The sequence below is a fragment of the Battus philenor genome, unplaced genomic scaffold (assembly GCF_028537555.1).
Source record: "Battus philenor isolate CCGP_79_NKW_IND1 unplaced genomic scaffold, ilBatPhil1.0.hap1 SCAF_22, whole genome shotgun sequence".
Lineage (NCBI taxonomy): Eukaryota > Metazoa > Arthropoda > Insecta > Lepidoptera > Papilionidae > Battus > Battus philenor.
Window position 1 is genome coordinate 1,710,850 of NW_027181685.1, and position 21,546 is coordinate 1,732,395.

A 21,546-nucleotide genomic window follows, 5' to 3' on the forward strand; every position below is an offset into this window, starting at 1 on the left:
GGAGGGGTGAAACACGTGTTGAGTGGTTTGACGGTGACAGTTGTGTAATTCGCATTAATTAAAAAAAATATATATATAAATACATGTATGTATAGTATACGGGCAAAGCAAAACTAGTCGTCGTGGTGGGCGTTTAGGGAGATTTACGTTTTATAATTGTCTTCTATCGGATGCCATGATTATTACTCTGGATGACTCCACACCAAAAAGTTAAAAACATTTCCTTCAAGAATGTCACTACAAAATAAATCGTTAAAAGATATCACTGAGAAATACTGCAAGCGAAACTTTTGTCGACCTATGTACAAATTAAATTGTCAATAATACCCCTATGTAGGTACTGTTGGTTGCATCTGTGTGCGGATGTAACGTGCACAGTGCAAACAATAGATTCCGTTGTCGAGTGCACCGGCACCGGCTAGAGTACACGCGGTGCACTCGACAGAAGCTTCGTCCGTTTCGTATAGGAAACCGCGGCTTTTAATTGTGATAGATTTATACAGAGCTGATACAACCAAAAAATATTTTAATTTTTTAAATTGTCACAATAACATTGGAAATCTATCGTTAAGAAAGAATACTTGCATCCGTAGGTCATAGGTTAGATTGAAATTGAATTGTTTGATTTAAAATCTTATACCTTATACACAGATTAGATGAGCACTGGTGGGTCAGCGGTAACAACTGTGACTTGCGATCATACGTCGTGGGTTTGATTCTCGGGATACAATCTTATGTAATTGATATTTTGCGTATTAATTACATAGTATAGTTTTTGCTCACAAAATAGTTTCCGGAGGATAGGCAGTAGCGTCCACACAGAGTCATGGCAGGCGGTGCACTTTGTTGCACGACTACCACTGCATGTGCGGAAGTGGCTAAATATTGGTCCTTTTATTATATAATGATGTCATTTAATTAAGGTAAAAAAACACAGAAGTACAATTGGCGGTCTTGTCGCATTACGTAATATCTTAAAGACATTCTTTGTTTTTCATTATTCAATCGATGGACGCTCACTGTAAAGCCCCAAAGACCACCACCATGACCGATCCTGCGCTGTACGCATCCAGCGACCGGCTTGTGGTCACCACTCACGACCATCGGTGCACGAGCGATGCAACAAGCAAGACAGCCTTTGGATGGATTGAAAAATATTTAACCCTTAGTAGCCTGATTTACGAAAGTGATTTTTTTTAATATTACTGTGTTTGCTTGAGGGTCTAGATGAAGGGAAAAAAAGATTTTTTTTTAATTTCGTTGGAAAGAATATTATACAACAGTAAAATACATACAGCAAACATATAAAAAAACTAATAGTAATGTGAACATTCGGTTTAAAAGATTGGTATCAAAATTGAAACTCTAGGTTATTAAGGGTTAAATTTAATAGAGATACTTCAAGTCATACGAAAAAACCAAAAGTATTGTAAAATTTTTGAATATATATTTTTCTATTGTCTTAAATGTTTAATAGCACGGGCCCATGTCTATCCCAAGTTTGAACTTATATAGTAACTTGAAAAATAATCTATGGTTTTTACATACAAAATTTTACGGTAATTAAAACGAAAATAAGTACCAAAAAGGTTTACTCTCTCCTCCGGGACAGGCTACGTAAAATAGCATAGAGTGAGGGAATAACGCGTGGTGATCTCTGATGGGGATATTCCGCGGTTCTTCACAGTGCGCAGAGGTCGCGATTACCGGTAGGGTTTCAGTGGGTAAGAATTCCATATAATCCTGTCCTGCCCTACAGGCAGGGTATCTTGAACATCCGGAAGTTTTTTCACCGGAAACCAAAAAAGGCTAGGTTACGGTGGCATTTTGCTGACAAATTAGGTACATTTACGCTATGTGCAAAAGCATAATAGTAAGTAGTGTAGTTGTTTTAGTTTTGTTTCGTTGTATATATATTAAATCAATAAATAGAATAACATCTCTGTTGATTTTTTCTTTTCATTTCTTTTGTTATGCAAGTAGCCAGTAATTTTTGACAGTCAAATCCGTCGAGGTAATACGTCTTATTAAAAAAAAAATCGGTGGTAAATCAGCTCTGTGAAGTTCTTGGACGTTCTCTAACTACCTTCTCCCGCATGTGATCACTCGATCAAACCCTCGAAACTGTTACCAACTGATACTCTGGGCAACTACTCTGCGCTGAATGCTGTAAACATATAATTTTATATTGTTTCGTGAAGTTTCAGTTCAAATTTCGAATTCATTTCGTCGATGTTACTTGGAAGCTTTAGTCAGAGAATAAGTTCTGTGTTTGACCGCAACAGAAATAGAAACAAATCGTTTATATTAATTTGATATGTCAAGTAATACTGTTATAAAAAAGTAAAGTGAATTTGTTTATGAAATGTAAACTATATATTTAACCCTTACATGCATAATGATGAAAAATTGAAACATACCACTTGAATACAATAGTGTACAGTAAATGCATAGTGTATATATATCTGCAACGTAAGGTTTTTATAATAAATAAGTATAAAAATGTAATATCATATTATATTAAATATATATTATATTCTTTCCTACTTTTCCTTTCATTATACTTATCTGCTCTATATATATATTTAAAATATAAATAAAAGTCATGCATTTAAGGGTTAATCTTTAAAACCAATTTCATCTCCTTCAAAGTAATACCCTTTCGATAAAACCCACTTTTGCCAACGCTTTTTCCAGTCCTCTCCTTCTCAGTCTTTTTCCGGTTTAACCTGAAGATCTTGAAAGACCTTCTTCAGTTTTTATCTTCTCAGTAGTGTCTAAACCATGTCCTCGCATTAGCTTTTTTAAGTTTGCTGAATAGCCAGAAGTCATGAACATAATCAGGCAAATGCGGTTGCGGATCGATACGAGTCGAATTTTTGGTAAAAGCGTCGCGAAGAACCAATGCAGTGTGACATCGATCTTTACGCGTTTGAGACATATAATAGTTTTGGCTGTGCCAAATGATATGCCAACTAGACGCTTGGCAAATATTACAGACGTCATAATAACCTAGGAAAAAAAGTATATGCCTTCCGGGAGTTTAAGTGAAAATTTCACTTTACTTTTTAAGCACAGGGTATGTATTATATTCTAACATTTTGATTATTGTCTTGGTACTGAAACTTAAGATTATAGGTTGTTGGTTCTATTCCCGGCAAATGCACGTTTTAGGTGACTTGTAGAGGTGAATATGTCAGTATGGTTTTTACAATCTTTCATATCTATTTCCAATCACCCCTTATAAAGTGATCATTCTGAATCTTTATTCAAATGTTACATGGCAATTGTTTATAGTATTTTTATATGTAACTAGCTGATCCCGCAAACGTTGTTTTACAAAAAAAAAATGATTTTAATTAACAAATAAAAAATAGGGGTTAATCGTAGAGGGGTAAAAATTTAGAGTTGTATGCAATTTTGTATGCGGTATCATAAAAAAATAAAAACAAAAAAAATTGTATAAAAAATAAAATAAAAAATTTAGGGATGGACTACCCTTATCACTTAGGAGTATGGAAAATAGTAGCCGATTCTCAGACCTACTGAATACGAATATAAAATTTGTTAAAAATCGGTCAAGCCGTTTCGGAGGAGTACGGTAACTAACATTGTGACATGGAAATTTTATATATTAGATAATCCGAATTTTAAAAATGCTTTATCTTACTGAGTTATCGTTGGGTAATTTATTATTTCTGAAACTATTGATATCTGGATTGAATGTACCATATATTCTTCTTTCAGTCGATAGAAGCACAATTGCTACGTTGACCAATCTAGCAATGCCGCTACCGTCTATCCATGCCACGTCTATTGTCTTATGGTGGTCCTTTGACAACATTTCAGCCCTAACGGCCATAGCGTGCACAAGCGATGTGGTTGGTCCACTGCCATTTCATACGATCAATTCAAGCCACATCGATGACCATATATTAATTTTAAGGCTTTAATACCTATAATCAAATATCCTGTATAACATATTGTTTTTATTCCTTAGATTACATCATTGTAATCAAACTATTCAAACTATATAAGAATTGAAGAAATATCTCTACGCAAATAATTGCATAAGTAGAGAAGTCAATATTTATTACCACTGTAAAGGTGTTTTCACATTAATTGGATAGTAATTTACAATAGATTTTATATTAGTTTTAGTAATGTTAACAGAAATAAATATATCGTTTAGGTTATGACTATACATAAAACTGAAAATTAGATTTATCATTTAACACACAGGCCGTTCGATTTGGAAATGATTTACCGCTGAATATAAGACGTGCTAACTCACTATCTATATTTAAGAAAGTTTTCTTTTTATATGATCCTTGTTTTTTGGGACCACTTGTTTGCCTAGGCATGTGTGAAGCAGGTATTTTATATTTCAGATAAATGAGTTTTTTAAGTTTTTTAATTTTTATTTACATACTCCTATCTCTCTTCACAATATCTGCTATGCAGTTATGTATATATTTTCTAGCGTGTACAATTTACATAGTTATTTAATAAATTTCGAGTGGTAAATGTGAATGCGATAAAGTAAATATATTAATAATAAGAACAATTATAAATATAATATATCACGTCGTAAACAGAATGATAATTAACGAAAGTGGCTGTGAAAAGGTAACAAAGCGCTGTATAGATGGTTGCTAAGGAGTACGACGTTCACCCCTTGTTAACGTTGTTGAAAGACGGAAACTTCACGTCGTTTACAGGAGGCTGTGAAAGTCTTACAGTTGAAATGATGATGATGAAAAAGTGGTGACCATAGCTGAATAAGTGATGATCATAGTGGTGGCTCTATTTATATATATATATATATATATATATATACATATATATATATATAGAGCATTGTAACTTGAACGCCACATTGGAATAAATGTTTCAGATTTCGTTCATTTTTAGTTGTGTTTCGTCAAGAGCATTTAAATTATTTTTGAGAACAATATTAACGTGATAAGAAATCGTATCAATGAACGTGATTTTTTTACTTGAATTTAATATTCGTTTAATTTTTTATTTTTTTGTTTACCCGGTGTGCACGCAGCCTAATTTTTTAAGTCCGCCGTTAACTCTGGGATCGTTAAAAGTGGCAAGTTTCGAGAACAATGAGCGTTGGTAATATTGCCTCGTCTGCCCCTAACTATTCGAAGTTTTGCAATAAATTTAAATGTGAATATGTCTTTTGAAGGTACGCGGAAGCGAGGAACGGGCTCTGAATAAAATTGGCCGACTGTTACACCGTTGTGTCATTTAATTAAAAAATTTTTTCTTGTTAAAATTTTCATTAAAGTTTTAACTATATTACTTTTGTTTGCAAGACTACATTATGTTAACTATATTATGTTTGTAAGATTTAGCACATACATCAGCACTTACTTCATTAGGAACTTTGAGCAAACATCGACAGCATTCGGTTTTGTAGAATGTTGTGTTTTTTATGATAGTTTGGTAAATATACAGGTTGATTGGTTATAGGTGCGAAAGTTTTAAATAAGTGAATGTTTATATTATTTACTGTCAGTTATAGTATGGTACACCATATCTAAAAATCAATGGTTTTAGAAATTATAAACGAAATAATGATTTTTGAGTAAGAAAAAGCGTTTCCAAATTTGAAATTCCACACATAAAAATTAATTATTCTTTATTATCTATTCTTGCAGACTTTCTACGGCTAGAATTAATTGACCTGTGGCGTTCCTATACAAAAATATTTATTTAAAAGTGATCACTTTATATAGGGTATTTGGCTGAAGCCTTTAAGATGGACTGATGGAACGAAGCCTTCGATTTTTCCCCGTCGCTCCCCGCGCATGCCTAAGGAGTGGTATAGCGGTTTCGGTACTACTGTAATTAAATCTGATCGTTTTTATTAATGATTTACTTAGTTATAATTAAAATACTTAGTTATTATATCGACAAAATGTGTTTTAAACTTATGACGACATGATTTATTGCGTTAACGAAGTAAGTTAAACGTATGACTGATAAGCAATCCTTTTAAGAACGCATATAAATAACGAGACATATTTTAACTCGATGTTAAATACAACACTGTCACTTGGACAAATACCAATCAATTTTCAATAATTATTTTAGTACGCTTTTCCCTTACGATGGTTTTAAGCAATGATATTGTGAAAATAAATTTATATATGTTATGGGTGTAGTATCGCACATCGATGTCAATGAAAACACAATGAAAATGCAGTGCTTTTGCGTCGCGTATCAGAGAAACGGTTAAATAAAAATAAATTTTCTTTTGAGATACCAACTATGACGTTCGGTGTAACAGGAGGCCAGTTTAAGATAAAGAGACGGAAATTGTTTTCATCACAAGTGCTTCGCAAATACGTTGCTTATACTAATGTTATAATATTTTCATCTTTTATAGCCTTACGTAACCTAGGCTAGCGTAATATAGGCCTTATAACTTGTTACTAAATCGACAAAGCTTGACGGTAAGTTGTAAGTTAAATTGATTTCATTCTACTTATTTATATGTCAACAATAAATATGATAAATTTAAAAGAATAGTTTATATCAATAGTGTATTTATAAGGCATAGTGAGAAACTGACCGTAACAAAGTTTTGACTGCAAAATGTCTGTAATTCATTTGTAATAAATGGAATTAGATTTTTTGATAAAATTCCGCAAAACATTATTGAACCATTTACAATTTTTTTTTTTTTTTTTTTAATTAAAGCCTGTTGAAAACGCGCTACGCCGCCGCCGCCGCCGCCATGCTTTCGGTGCCCTGCGACTGCAGCTTTTCTTCTCGCAGCTTTCTTTCCTGCAAATAATTATTACTATTAACTATATTTGGAAAAGACATCCGTAAACGAGTTACAGTGAAATAGGCTAGCGAATTGGCAAGTTGAAATGGCAGTTGACAGAACACATAGCACACAGAGTTATGGTTGTCGAAAGACGTTGGATGCAAGCTGCTTCCAACCGAAAATACAGGAGGCGAAGGGAACCCTAATTTTTTGTCGCTCCCATGGAACCCTGGGCATCCTCCAAGACCTCTTTTTGAAATTAGGGTGTGGCTCATATTAAAAGTAAATTGACGAACAAAGCTTATTATTCAATAAACGAATATTTAAGTAACGAGAATCCTTAGCAGTGATGTCGCTTGATTGTTTTGTTTTCATTTAGGCTGTATCTAAAAAAGTTTTGTGTATAAATCTATATTGTTCCAATTTATTGAAATATGTGATGTTGAGGAATTTCTTCCCGATTCTTCTCCACATATATAATACCTTGTGAAGCAGAGTAGAGTCAAAAATGAATTAGATTAAAAATAATATATAGTTAACGATCAATAATAGTTCTGTTAAAAGTTCCAGTGTTGAATGAGCGATTTTATTTTTATCTTAAAATTTAAACATGGTTATTGGTTTTAAGTGTAAAATCTTTCAATATATTTGATGACGAATGATTTGTACTTTCACCCCTTCAAAGTGTTTATATCTATTAATAATTACTCTACATAATGTTCGATTTTAATGACGGTGGAACTAAAAGTGTTCAATTAAATAATATATATATATATATATATATATATATATATATATATATATATATATAATAAATAGAAAACTAATTAGAATAATTTACAGTGATCAGAAGATCAGATAGAAGCCCACTGAAAAGGCCTCTCTCCAAAAAAAGCATATCATTTTTAATTTATTTTGAGGCATATTATTCTATTTCATAATATATTCAATACGACATATATGCTTAGAAATAAATAGTTATAATTAAAAAAAATAAAAAGCAATAAACAAAAACGAAACCCGCTGATTTTTTTGTTACTTCTTCTCAATAGGTGGCGCATTACGAACTAGTATAAATTTAATTTTAAGCTGACGATTATATTATAATTGTAATAATTTTATATAATAAAGTACTAGTAGTAGTAATAGAAGTAGAATTTTATTTTGACTATGAAAAACCGACTTCCCAGGTGGGAGGCACACCCAAACCACTGATACAGCGTCTTCAAATAAAAACCACAAAAGTTCCAAATACGTCCTGGTAAAGTGTAAAATTAGTCAAAATAAAAACTTATATCTGCGATAAACGTAGTGTAAAAATAAAAAAAATAAAAATAAAATTATGAAGAAATATAAATGTAAGAAAAAAACAAATAAAAAAATAAAGCAAAACACAACAAAAACAGATTAAAATGTCAACCAGTAATATTATGGTGGAAAGGATAAGAAAAAAATGAAAGAGTTCATGAAAAATGAATGACAATGACAAATAAAAAAGACGAGAACGTAAATAAATTGATAGATAAAAAAATGTGCTGTAAAAATAATTCCTATGTACCAATGACAAAGGAAGTACAAGACACCTAAAGATAGTTGACATTTATTAAAAAAATGCACCCTAGTCTAATAAAGTCAGAATATCAGTCGGATTATTTTTTAAACTATTCATAATAAATGTACTTATATATAAATATTGGTAATTGACATTTCATACGCGTATTACATTTTTATTTACACAAATATTAAATTAAAAATAATTAAAATTAGACCAAGAGATATTAAGAAATAGGATAAGTAAATATGTAAATAACAAGTTTGAACAAATAATTACCTTACATATAAAAAGTCTCTTCTGCTTGACGTTAAAGCAGTTATTCCCAAAGTGGTCTATATCGACCCCTACGGGTCTATGACAAGCTGCATGGGGTCTACGTCAGCGAAAAAAAAATTGGGGGTCCATGAAATGAAAATGGGGTTCCACGATAGTGGATCTCGACACATACACTGACAGTACCTATTTAATTACATCATACTATCTTATAATATCAAAACATTTACATTATTTATAAAAGTACCTATAAAGTAAAAAAAATATTATATATGTTTATAAAATTGTGTAAGTTGTAGGATGTTGGTATTCGCTTTGTGGTCGCAATACATTTTGAATATACACTAAACTTCACTACAGTTAGAAATTTACAGGAAATCAATATCAGGTAAGTAGGGGGTCTACCCTACACGGAAAAACATAGAAAGGGGTCTACGACACAGAAAAGTTTGGGGAACTCTATTAGAGGCGTAAAAAAAAAGTATTGAATTGACTTCACTTGACTAGAGAAGTCAATTGAATGATAATAAATTAATCTTTTGCTTTCACAACTTGTCCATTCTTCCGGCCATGTTAAAGCTGTTGCATTTTAATGTTAATTAACAAGGAAGGCTTCTGTCGACCCAATTACTGCCATGTACAACCCGGTACAAAAGTCGTTAAATCATTTTAAAATTAACTAAGGATTTTTATTATATGAATATGTCTCCGTGATTTTTGCTTTCTTGTATATATGAATAATTCTTAGATAGCTTGAAGTTGAAGGATATCATTATTAAAAACCGCAATTTGATACTATTTTATAACAAATTGAATTATTAGAGGGATCGGAAAGTAATGTCGCTTTCTTAAGTTGAATTCACACGACTACATTTTCAACAAGTTTTTATTTCTAATCAACAATATATTCACTTTCGTTATCGACAATCTTTTACCATCTAGTATACAAAATGCCGGAATGATAAAAATTAATGAAATTTCTTGTAAAATATGTCGACATAAACGACATTACTTTCAGATACCTCTAATATTTGGGCATTTTTTAAAACAGATGTTTGCAAGTTTTGTATAAATTTAAAATAGTTTTATAGTAAATTCCACTACGATTGTACCGTGTAGTAGTAACCTGAGTTATATAATTATCTTATACAACCACTGCGAAACTTTGTCAAATTTTTTAATTGCATTCCACGAACGTATTGTCGCGAATAATAAAGACAGTACATAATGAATAGTACGATGTTTCTTAAGAAGATTTTTGAAATATTTTCGTTGGTTGATTCTTTTTTAATTTTTAATGAGTAAACAGAAGTTTATATCGGCAACCATAGCACGGGGTAAATTGGCCGCAGATTCTTTGTGTAATTTGAGACAATACCACTCTCCTATTTAGCGATCATGTTAAACATCTTGAGTTGATCCTGGACAGAGCGCTCGCATGGGGACCTCAGTGTAAACTTATTAAGTAAATAAAGGACTAATATTTAGCCACTTTCGCACATGCAGTAGTAGTCGTGCAACAAAGTACACCTCCCGCCAGCCCACTGATAAATGCGCATATATAGCTACTTCCCCTATGCAGCGGATGTAGCTATATATTAGTCCCTTTCTTACTTAGGATGGACTTCCGCAAAGTAACGCCTGAATCTATTAGATAATGTAGTAATTGTAAGGAAAAAGAAAAATATAGTAAAACAGAAGATAATGGATACCTGTAGTATTCTGTTGGGAAAGCGATGAAACTGAAGTGATGAATGAAAGGATTAGTAAAAAAACGAAAGGAATGAAAGAATTTGTGAAGAGTAATAGAAAGAATAAATGCAATTGAGAGGGAAAAAGGATGACAATACAAATAATATAATGAAATAAAAATTAGGTAAAAAAATTGTTCCTGTGTACTTTCCAAGTACTTTGTGTTGTTTCCAGGAGAAGTAAAAAGAGGTTCTCAAGAAGGAGACTATGTCAATTTCCTTCTATTGCCTTCGGGTCAGCTCTATTCTCATTTGATGTCTTTTAGAAGAATGTTTGCATTAAAATAGCGGAAGTGAATTAATTTTTTTTTATCTCGATTGCTCCATTTTGTACTATAGGTTTTCATCTTGTTATGTTTTGCTATATTTGTATCTATTTGTTTATAATGCTTTTTAATTTAATTTTTATTTTTTTTATATTTACATTACATTTATTATAGTATTTACCTTGACTAGTTATGTTAGTTGACTTGATTAGTTATGTTAGAAACCCTTCTGCAGTGTTCGAGAAAGATCTTGCAACTCTCACCATTGTCGAAGTTCACCAAAAACAAGAAAAGTATTCCATGGACAGAAATGATAAGGGATTGTACCAGTGAAGTCTTAAGAATATTAGCTTGCTATATACTGTCTCACATAATCAGCTAAAACAAAACTATATCTAAATAACTTGACCTTTAAATGTAACAAAAAAATTGTAATCAGCTTCCAATTTGATAATTTAGATTAGATAAACCTATATTCAATAGCATAGCGCTATCTATTACAGTATTGAAGTAAAATGAATCGAAATAAGTTGATAATATTGTTAATAATCAATATTTTGAATTTAGTTATATGTAAAAATGAGGAGTATGCAGGGTAAGTGAAGATATTAGTTGTTTTTAACTATGATATTTGAAGTATATTTTTTATTATTGTTACTGAATACATTTGACGCTGCTTGGTCGAAGCAGATGATCATCAGGGTGTCAGGCAAGGACAGCTCCTCGAGTAGCGTCCGTGTGCAATGAAACCCTGACGCCCCCTAGGCCTGACCCCCCCCCCCGCGACTATAACTATTAACTTTGCCGTCGTAACAAGAAAGTTTTTTTCATACTCCAACAAGCTATTTTATAAGTAGGTATACCTCACCATACAGCCGCTTCTAAACTTTAAATACGTGAAATATATGTAAGAAAAGGACTAATATATAGCTACTTCCACTATGTGGCAGTAATCGTGCAATAAAGTGCATAGACATCAAAATTAACTAATCGGTGTAACATTACTCCTGAGGATGCCCAGTGGAGGGGTGAAACACGTGTCGAGTGATTTAACGGTGATAGTGGTGTAATTCGCATTATTTACCGCATGTGCATTTATCAGCGGGCTGGCGGGTGGTGCACTTTGTTGCACGACTACTACTGCATGTGCGGAAGTAGCTATATATTAGTCCTTTTCTTACTTAGGATGGACTTCGGCAAAATAACGCCCGATTCCATTAAATGGCTTATACTTTCTTGCTAATCAATTCTGTAACAGATGAAACGTAATAGCTAGCTATGGCGTGGACCAGACCTTGGTAAACCACTGTCTCGCATTCGGAGGACTCTGGGTCGACTCCGAATGCCAGTTAGACACGAAGATACTATAATATACTATAATAGCCTCGCTAATCTAGGGAGAAGAGACATGACCAGAATTTCTTAAGTTATATAGTAAAATCGCTGTACAAATAATAAGTAGAAATGAAAGTTAAAACCGTAAGAAAATTGTAAATAAAATAAAGATCAGTTTAAATCATAAAATATGTATGTAAACTCTGTGGAATGAAATTAAAATTAAAATTCGTAATTATTAATGAATGACGTGACGAAAGAAAGGTATTGTAAAAGAGATAAAATTGAAACGAAGAAGAAAGATAGAGGAAATGTGGAAAGCAAGGAAAAGAATGTAAGATCATAAGGCGAATGTAAAAAGAGTGCGTAAATATAAAAAACATGTGAAAAAAATTATTAAAAGAAAAGTAACGACCTTGTGTTTTCCAAAGATAGGGGTATGAGGTCCCCGATAGCGGAGGTCATAAAAAAATAGCTACCGACGAGGATTCGTACCTCATCGTTCAACTTTTTATTGCACTGTTACCTTATACTTAGAAAAGCGTTCCGGGCTTGTTCTATGTGACATTTAATTTTGATACTATAGTAATGAATACATATGACTAAGGAAATTCAGAACTTGATACTTTTAAACTAGTTTATGTTTAGCTATTGAAAAAAATCTTTAATCTTGTAATTAAATATGTACCTTACGCTTTCAGAAATAAAGTATATAATATAAAATTTAAAACCGCCGATCAAGAGGAAAAATTTCACATTCTTAAAAACGATGTCATCGACTATTGGAGGAAGCCGTCGTTTGAATTTGGTGTAGTCGGTCAGGCCATGGTTCCTCAGTCGCTTCAAACGTGGTTTGAAGAGAAACTAGTCGAATTGGGAGTGGAGAAAGATGTGTATATTGAAGATGTCTTTGAGTAAGTATAAAGATTTTTTTATTTGAAACAAAGCTTTAAAGTTGTAAAAGTATAAATCAGGGATGGGCAATCTTTTTGATAGTGCAAACCATTTGTTGAAATTTAAAATTTTTGCGAGCCGAATTAAATACGCATTTAAAACACAAATGATTTTTTTATGTTACATAAATTCTATTTATTGAAATTATATGACAAAAGTACAAAATATATATATTACCTTTATGGTATATATCAGGGGTAGCCAAGTTCGTTGACATTGCGAGTTATTTTTCTAAATTTAAAATTTTTTGCAACCCGCAATTGAATATGCATTTAAAATACGCAAAAGACTATTTTTATTGAAATTATTTAAACAAAAGTACAAAATATGTTCAATGAAGTTAGATATAATGGCACACGTATATGACAGCACTCCTAATAATACTTAAGATGCCGGTTAGTTAATTATGATCGGTGTTTCGATTTCGCAAATTTTATGGTTTAATAATAATAATAATTATTCACACCAGTAATTTGTTTCGATTTCCCAGGATCTGATATAGGTTATATAAATTTAAATATTGAAATAATTCGACAATCAATCGGAGTTAAAATTACGAAAATCGATGTTTTTATAAATTATAAATAAAAGGCAATGACTAAATAGTAATACATCGAAATTAGTTATCATTTACTATCTGTCTCTGCAGATTTAATAAAGTTAGAAGTTATTGGCCTATCATATTCCAATAGAGCAGTGATAGTCCAGCGCGGTATAGGGCTGAGAATTGGTTCTCAGGTCGAAGGTTTGATTCCCAGAATACAATTCCGAGTCTTGTATACAGGGTAAAACCAAAAATGTCAACGAAAATTTTTACACACACACACACAGACATATGTATGTGTATATATATATATATATATACATGTGTATATATATATACTCTTCGTTTTTACGTTCTTATCTTGTTCATTTTTATTTTGCATTAAATTTTGTATATTTACATATCCTAATGTTGGTTAAAAACTTTATTTTTGTGTTACATAATGTGCGGCACGAAAAACTAATTTTAAATTTAAGTTAGTTGATAAAAAAAGGTTGCTCACCCCTGGTATAAATTATACATACACTCCCAGGTATATTGACTTTAAGTTCATACTGGCCACTATGCTTATAATACTTTTTAAATTTTGAAATAGTGTGCGTTTCGTATTCGAACGTTGATTTGAATTCGAATCCCATCAGTGATGTGTTTGCTGTCATTGTACGCAGTCGCTTATGTTAATTGTATATATTTATTGTAAACATTAAATCGCTATCAAGCAGGTATAGTAAGCAGACTCTATCCGCTAACGCGTATATATTTATTATAAGAATTTATTGCTATTATATAATATTAAGAATTATTTGACTCTGTGTTTGGCGCTTATCGGTGTAACATAACTCCTGAAGATGCCCCGTGGAGGGGTAAAACACGTGTTGAATAATTTGGCGGTGGCGGTTGTGTGATTCGTTTTGTTTGCCGCATACGCATTTATGAACGGGCTGGCGGGCGGTGCATTTTATTGCATGACTACCACTGTGCGGAAGTGGATAAATATTGGTCCTTTTCTTACTTAGGATAGACTTCCGCGAGGTAACGCCTGATTCCATTAAATATTAAGAATTAAACTGACCATTAAAAACCCCATCTGAGTTTGTTGTGGATTTTTCTCAAATCAAAACCCTTGTAACATTCGTAGTTTAAGCTGAATAAACCTGATTATTATAGTTATTCTTCTTACGAAGTATAAAAGTGGTCACTGTGATCATGACTTTCTATTCATTCTTAATATCATTATTATTATGCAAAAAATATTAGGATGACCGAAATGTAATGTCGCTTTCTTAAATTAAATTCACACGACTACATTTTTAACAAGTTTTTATTTCTAATTAACAATATATTCACCTTCGTTATCGACAGCCTTTTACCATCTAGTATACAAAATCAATGCCGGAGCGGTAGAAATCAATCGGTTTTTCTGTAAAATATGCCGACAGAGACGACATTACTTTCCGGTCCCCCAATACGTATTTGAATATATACTATAGGCTTTTCCAAATTTTGAATAGTATATTTGAAGTAATTATATTAACATAATTTAAAATCCTAATTATTTTATTGTTACATACGACATGTATATACGACTTTATCTATAACGTTCCAGCATTAGATAAAGCTTTCGTCTATTTACCTATCTTATCTTATCTTAAAAAAAATTCACACCACACCTGTGATGTCGTATATCTAGCTGCCACATTTGAAGACACATATGTTATTACAAATGCCAACTCGCGCGTTCCTACCGATGACACATTTTAAGTAAAAAAAATTCCTGACGTTGATAGACTACGAATACACTGAAATATGCGTGCGATACAGCAAATAAAAATGTATATTTGGATCCCACTTTCGATTGCTAAATACTCCTCGATGCTATACCACAATTAAACCCACTACACAGTAGAATATAGACGTCATCGTGCTAGTGGCATACGATCGATTCAGATTATTTTGATTCTTTCGCGAACCATTCAGTTCGAACTCATTTTCGATGAGATATCAAAAGCCTCTCGAGCAAGCAGCAAAGTCACCAAAAACAATTTAATCTAACAACCCATACCCTGTACATGTGGAAAACCTTCATGATATTATTCAAAATGGTGTATAAATATCAATGTTATTCTGTCCATATAAGCATATATAGACGAGAAACGTCAAGTGCTCCGGAATCACTAGAAAGCGCACCGATAGACGGGAGGCTTCGTGGAGTTTGGAGGATAGACACGCCAAGTAAATCGCGAAGGCTTTAAGTTCCTCCGTGGGAGAAGGAGACCTGGCATAGGGCTTCATTTGTATATAGATTAAACTTATCCTATATTTATGTCGATTCTTTAAACTATAGAAATACTATTCAATCAATAAAAACCATCAGTCAATCACAAGGCGAGAAGTATTTTAGAGCCTTTTCTTTTGTCATACGTGCATACAGAGCTCTCTGGCGTAGGATTCCTCTGTTCAAAAAAACATCTATAAATAATTTTGTATAAAAGTATTGTGGCCATTATTATCAGCAATACGGAACGTGAATACTACATAGTAAAGAAGTTTGTAAAAAAAATTAGTCAGTCTGTGAGATAGAGCTAGGAGAATAGATTATGGCAACGTTGTTTCCCTTGTAGATGACGAAGGACATCGTCCCATACTCCTAAGGTTGTGCAGAACAACAGGATTACAATGTGTAGTAATAAGACTTAGATATAAAAGACAGAATCGGGATAGTTTCAATGCTCTAATAAAATTGGTAATTAATGTATGTGTTTAGTAAAAAGAAAAAAAAACAAGATTTACACGCAAGTTGTAAACCATGTAACTAAGTCTGTTATAACAAAGTAATATGATAGTTAAAACAGATTTGTTACATCTGGATATTGCAGGAGAGGAGTGTAAGAGGAAATGAAGAGTAGTAGTTATTGTGAAGAACGAAAGATGTCGAATAAAAGAAAATATGAAACATGAAAAAAGAAAATAACTCAAAAATGAAAAATGAATAAATCATTTACCATTCTAAACAAAATCCCCTTTTTAACATGTCATGAACGAGAGATACCCAAAAACGGGGGCCATAAAAAAGGCGTTTATAGAATTTTTTACCTGTTTACAGATATATATCAACGAAAGAAGAAACATCTGAAAGTATTTCGAGAAACGTAGACAACACAACATTTAGTTTCAACGATTACTACAGATACAATCAGGTAAGATTCCATAAACAATTCATAACAATCCGACATTTAAGTCAGACATCATTAAGAAAACATCTAAATCTTATCACTCAGCTCCTATTTTGTGATTCAACGTTAAAATAAATACGTATGCATGCTAAGTAAGAAAAGGACCAATATTTAGCCATTTCTGCACATGAAGTGGTAGTCGTGCAATAAAATGCACCGCCCGCCAGCCCGCTGATAAATGCGTATGCGGCAAACAATGCGAATTACACAACTGCCACCGTTAAACCACTCAACACGTGTTTCACCCCTCCACGGTGCATCTTCAGGAGTTATTGTTACACCGATTAGTGCCAAACACGTATGCATGCATTGAAATTACATTAAAAATAATAAACAAAACTAAAAACTTTACATTAATACATGCGCTAGAAGTCACAGTGGTAAGAAATGATACGATCATAGATAGTGGATTCGATTCCAGTGATACAATTTTGTGTAATTAACATTTTGTGCATTAATAAGACAGAATTAACACAGCCTTCAAACATGTTTTAAAAGGGTCTGCAGCAATATCCTCTGCGTACCATAATACCACACTGATCGCCAACCCGTCTGCCAAACATGGCAATCATGGTATATCTTAACCATAGATATCTTTAAGCGAGGCCTGGGCTTTGGAATGTGTGTCTATAAGCTGAAACGACGATGAAGACAACCTGAAATAAAAAAAATCTTCTTAGTTATTTTTGTAAATTAAAAAATGTAATGTAATAGTCTGTCGTAGATCCTAAGACGTATCCTTTCTTAAATAAATCGTGTACGTCTGTCACTTTATTTATTTACTTTATTGGAGATAAACAGTAACAAAAGGCAGTAAGAAAGTACAAACTTAGAAGCTTAGAAATATAAAATTAGTTACAGTTGTTACCTTATAACTATCTCACTGAGAAAATTTAATGATTTATAGTCAAACAATGACAAAACAAATAAAATCATTACTAAATAGGGATCAAAGATTGTGGTTTATATATTTACATTATGTTTGTTAAAATATTTATATTATGGTTTAAATTATGTTGTGTGTACTCAATAATTTTGAAAAAAAAAAAACCTTAGGTGTTTTACAATTCCGCGACCACTATAGTATAAAAGTCATCGACGATTGATTATAATGTTCATGTTGAATATCCATAAAGGTGTAAATTGCTTACATACAACCTTATAAGTACTTTTGATTCATACATTTAATATATCTAACTTACAGATATTGGATTACGTGAAATCTTTAGAGGCAACTTACGAAAATTCATCATCCATTAACTTAAGAGTAATAGAAGGTGGCACTACATCGGAAGGAAGACCGTTAATGTATATCAAATTGAGCAATAGAACAGAAGATACGAAACCAATTATAATAGTAGAAGCTGGTATAAACCCAAGGGAATGGATAACTGTACCATCTTCATTGAACATTGTAACCAAGTTGCTAGATGGTGGTAGTAATAGGTTACTTAGTGGTTTTGAATGGATTATTATTCCAGTCTTGAACCCAGACGGATACGAATACACACACACGAACGTAAGTAATATAAGGTGATGGCCTACACACACACACACACACACACGAACACACGCGCGCGCACGCACACGCACACACACACACACACACGCACACACACACACATACGCATACGCACACACGCACACGCACGCACGCACACACACACATATATATATATACATGAATTGATTTTTTATCTCTATTTTTACTCATTCAGGAAACTTAAAAAATAGTTACATTTTAAACGGCGACTTATACATCAAGGTGTCATTACAAGTTTCCGCCTTTAGCATTATTACATACATTGTGAGTACATACAAAAGGATCATAATACTACATAGACAAAAAGTTACACAATAAACTCTATAGCACATACAGGATAAGGAAAAAAGTCTTACAAGATACTCGCATACACATGCATGTATACATATATGCCTGTGCATGCACATACAAATAGGCACACAATGTACAAGTAAATAAAAAAGTTCTTATTTTAAATTCGATATATATATATACATACAAACACACCCACACACACACACACACATATATATTTCATATATGTATGAGATTTAAATTCGTAAATATATATATCTCATTTTTTGATAAACAATGTATAGTTGGTAAAGATATAGTATGAAATATTAAATATCATTTACAATTTGTCCCTGAAGACATTGTACTGCTAAAACTATTATATTAGTCTGTCATGTTCCAACAGATGAAATAAAATTAATGTTACATATTTTAGAGTTATCACTTTATACAGGATGATTCAAAATGCATATAAAAGCTTAAAAATTCTTTGATGACAAGAAAATCTGTACTAAGAAAGAGACTAATATATAGCTACTTCTGCTATGCAGCAGTAGTCGTGCAATGAAGTGCACCGCCCGCCAGCTCGCTGATAAATGCGCGAAAGAGGAGAATAACATAAATTTTTTTTTAATTTTTTTTGTTTTAAAAAAATTATTGTCTAAAAAACTTATGCAAGTGGTTACTTACAATGAGACATTAAATTGCATTAAAATAACAATTTTTTTTAAACTGGGGTGATGGATACTTTATAAACTTAATCATACAATATCTTTTCAAGTTTGTTATTAAATATTTGCAACAGTATCTTTACATTTATTCAATACATCGAGTAAGCTTTCATACATCTGTATCCGTTCAAACAATGCGAGTTTTTTTATTGTATTTTGTTCTGACATTAATTAAATGTTGTGTCTGTTTAGTAAATTACAAGTATGTTGTGTTATTTTAAAATTTATATAAGAATGAATGGATTTATAGTTCATTTTTTTTAATATAAATACATCTACAACGATTTTAAAGTTATGGCCATGATTTTTGGTTGGTGTGCTATAGTAATAGTTATATTAGATAGTGTAAAAGTAATATAATTATTTGAATTAAATACTCCTCTCCTAATTAAAAACAAACTCTTTGTATATTTACATAATAAATATCAAAGCACAGTAACATTCGGCATTGATTGTAAAAATTAAAGTATGTTCACACTATGACATTACTTTTGCGCCATCTGTTATAATGCTTCAATTGTTTCATTTTAAGTTTTTTGCAGACAGTATAACCTAATAGTTCTCCATATAATAGATTACGTAGTTAACATCAGTGAAGTGTACAAATCTATTTTTCAGTTGCGATTATGGACGAAGTCAAGAAGCACACAAAGTAACCTAGGAGCTATTTGTCCAGGAGTCAATATAAACCGTAATTTCAATATAGATTGGCTTGCATTTGACTCAAGTTCAAGTCCGTGCAGTCACTTGTATGGTGGTATAATGGCCTTTTCAGAAGTCGAAAGCAGACTGATCCAGAGTTTGCTAGAAGAATACGGAAGCAGAATACGTATGTACATATCTCTACAGAACAATGGAGGTTTTATCTCTTATCCTTGGCAATATGAAAGAGCCGCTAGTGGAATGTTCGTTCAGCACCATATTCTCGGAATGCGTATGATTGATGCAATGGAAGAGAATTATGATTTAGGTATTGCGTCAATAGCTTACGGAGATAGAGCTTCAGGAACTAGCGCAGATTATATGAGAAATGCTGGAATATTGTATACGTTTAATATAGATGTCGCGCCAAGAGGAGAAAGTGGAGTTATCGTACCGAGAGAAGAAATACCAAGAATAACAGAAGATGTTTGGAGAGCAGTTTCAACTGCTGCGAATAGTATTCTGTAAATTCCAAAATTATGCTAGAAATAAATTAAATAAGTTGTATTAAATATATAAGATTTTTAAATTTAAATAAATTTGTATATATTTGAACTAAACCCTTTAGTATATTGTTACGTACTGTGGGTTCTGACTCGAAATGAAACACCACTAGTTAACAAGGAGTCTTTTATTCACAAATCAAATGGTCACCCTATTTTAATACAAAGTATACTTTCGTTTAGTCCAAAATAACTAACACTATCACTGATCGTAGATCTTAATCTTATAACTCGAAAAACAACACTGAACTGTCGTCATAGGGAGTACACTTATTTATACTACGGATAAGGTTCTAGTAAGTTCGAGATAGTACTCGGTTAGAGTTTTCGAGAACCGTACACAAAAATTTGTAAATAACACCAAAGAAAATATTGAGCTTTATGTGGAACTATTTTATGGTGCTTACTTGATCCTAGAGTTCAGTGTTTATTGTTTAGAAGGATCTGAGTTGCATAACAGATGTAACTAGTGCTCTGTAACAATATTATTACTGTACAGTATATATATATATAAATCGACATTTTGAATATATTACTTATGTGTCTAAACTGGCAGTATTTAGAGCATATATACTTAAAGCTGGAAGGTTTTCGAGAAACAACCACAAGTGGGTGAGCCCCAAAATAGACGGACCCAAGAAATATTTAAAATCGCATTATTTTTTTAAAATTATTGTTCCCGTTATTCTGGACCTCTTTTACATCTTGTCTTATTTTTTGGAATAGAACTTTTATGTGTTTAATAATTTTTTCACATTTATTTTTATTGTCATTCTCTTCTATCGATCTTTATATAATCATTCATTCATTTTCATACATCACAAAATCTTACATTCTCATTCATTCTTAATTTTCTTCTTCGAATCGCCTTTCATTCTCTCCTTGATTATCATAGTGTAGGGTTTTCATCACAGTGTTTCTTATACTGGCGATTTTATTTTTATTTCTATCAATTATGTTACATTTGCCATAATACTTCCTTTTCTTTTTTAATATTTTTATTTTATTATATTCTTTTGATACTTACTGTTATGCTTTATTTTTATTATTTATGTAAATCTGTCCACCTGACGCTATATTAATAATAAGT

General features: G+C 32.1%; 1 protein-coding gene across 1 annotated transcript; it reads left to right on the forward strand.

The window, feature by feature from the left end:
- Positions 1-12,711: 12,711 nt before the first annotated feature.
- LOC137923788 (carboxypeptidase B-like) lies at positions 12,712-20,441 on the forward strand. The gene is made up of 4 exons (XM_068767060.1): positions 12,712-12,887; positions 16,575-16,668; positions 17,909-18,223; positions 19,870-20,441. The coding sequence occupies exons 1-4, from the start codon at positions 12,799-12,801 to the stop codon at positions 20,419-20,421; spliced, it is 1,050 nt and encodes a 349-aa protein (XP_068623161.1). The 5' UTR covers positions 12,712-12,798; the 3' UTR covers positions 20,422-20,441.
- Positions 20,442-21,546: the final 1,105 nt, after the last annotated feature.

Bases quoted from the DNA above. Each gene is read 5' to 3' on its own strand.
- LOC137923788 (XM_068767060.1), top strand. From the start codon at position 12,799: ATGGTTCCTCAGTCGCTTCAAACGTGGTTTGAAGAGAAACTAGTCGAA. The intron at 16,669-17,908 runs GTAAGATTCCAT...TCTAACTTACAG, and splicing joins ATTACTACAGATACAATCAG to ATATTGGATTACGTGAAATC. The intron at 18,224-19,869 runs GTAAGTAATATA...TCTATTTTTCAG, and splicing joins ACGAATACACACACACGAAC to TTGCGATTATGGACGAAGTC.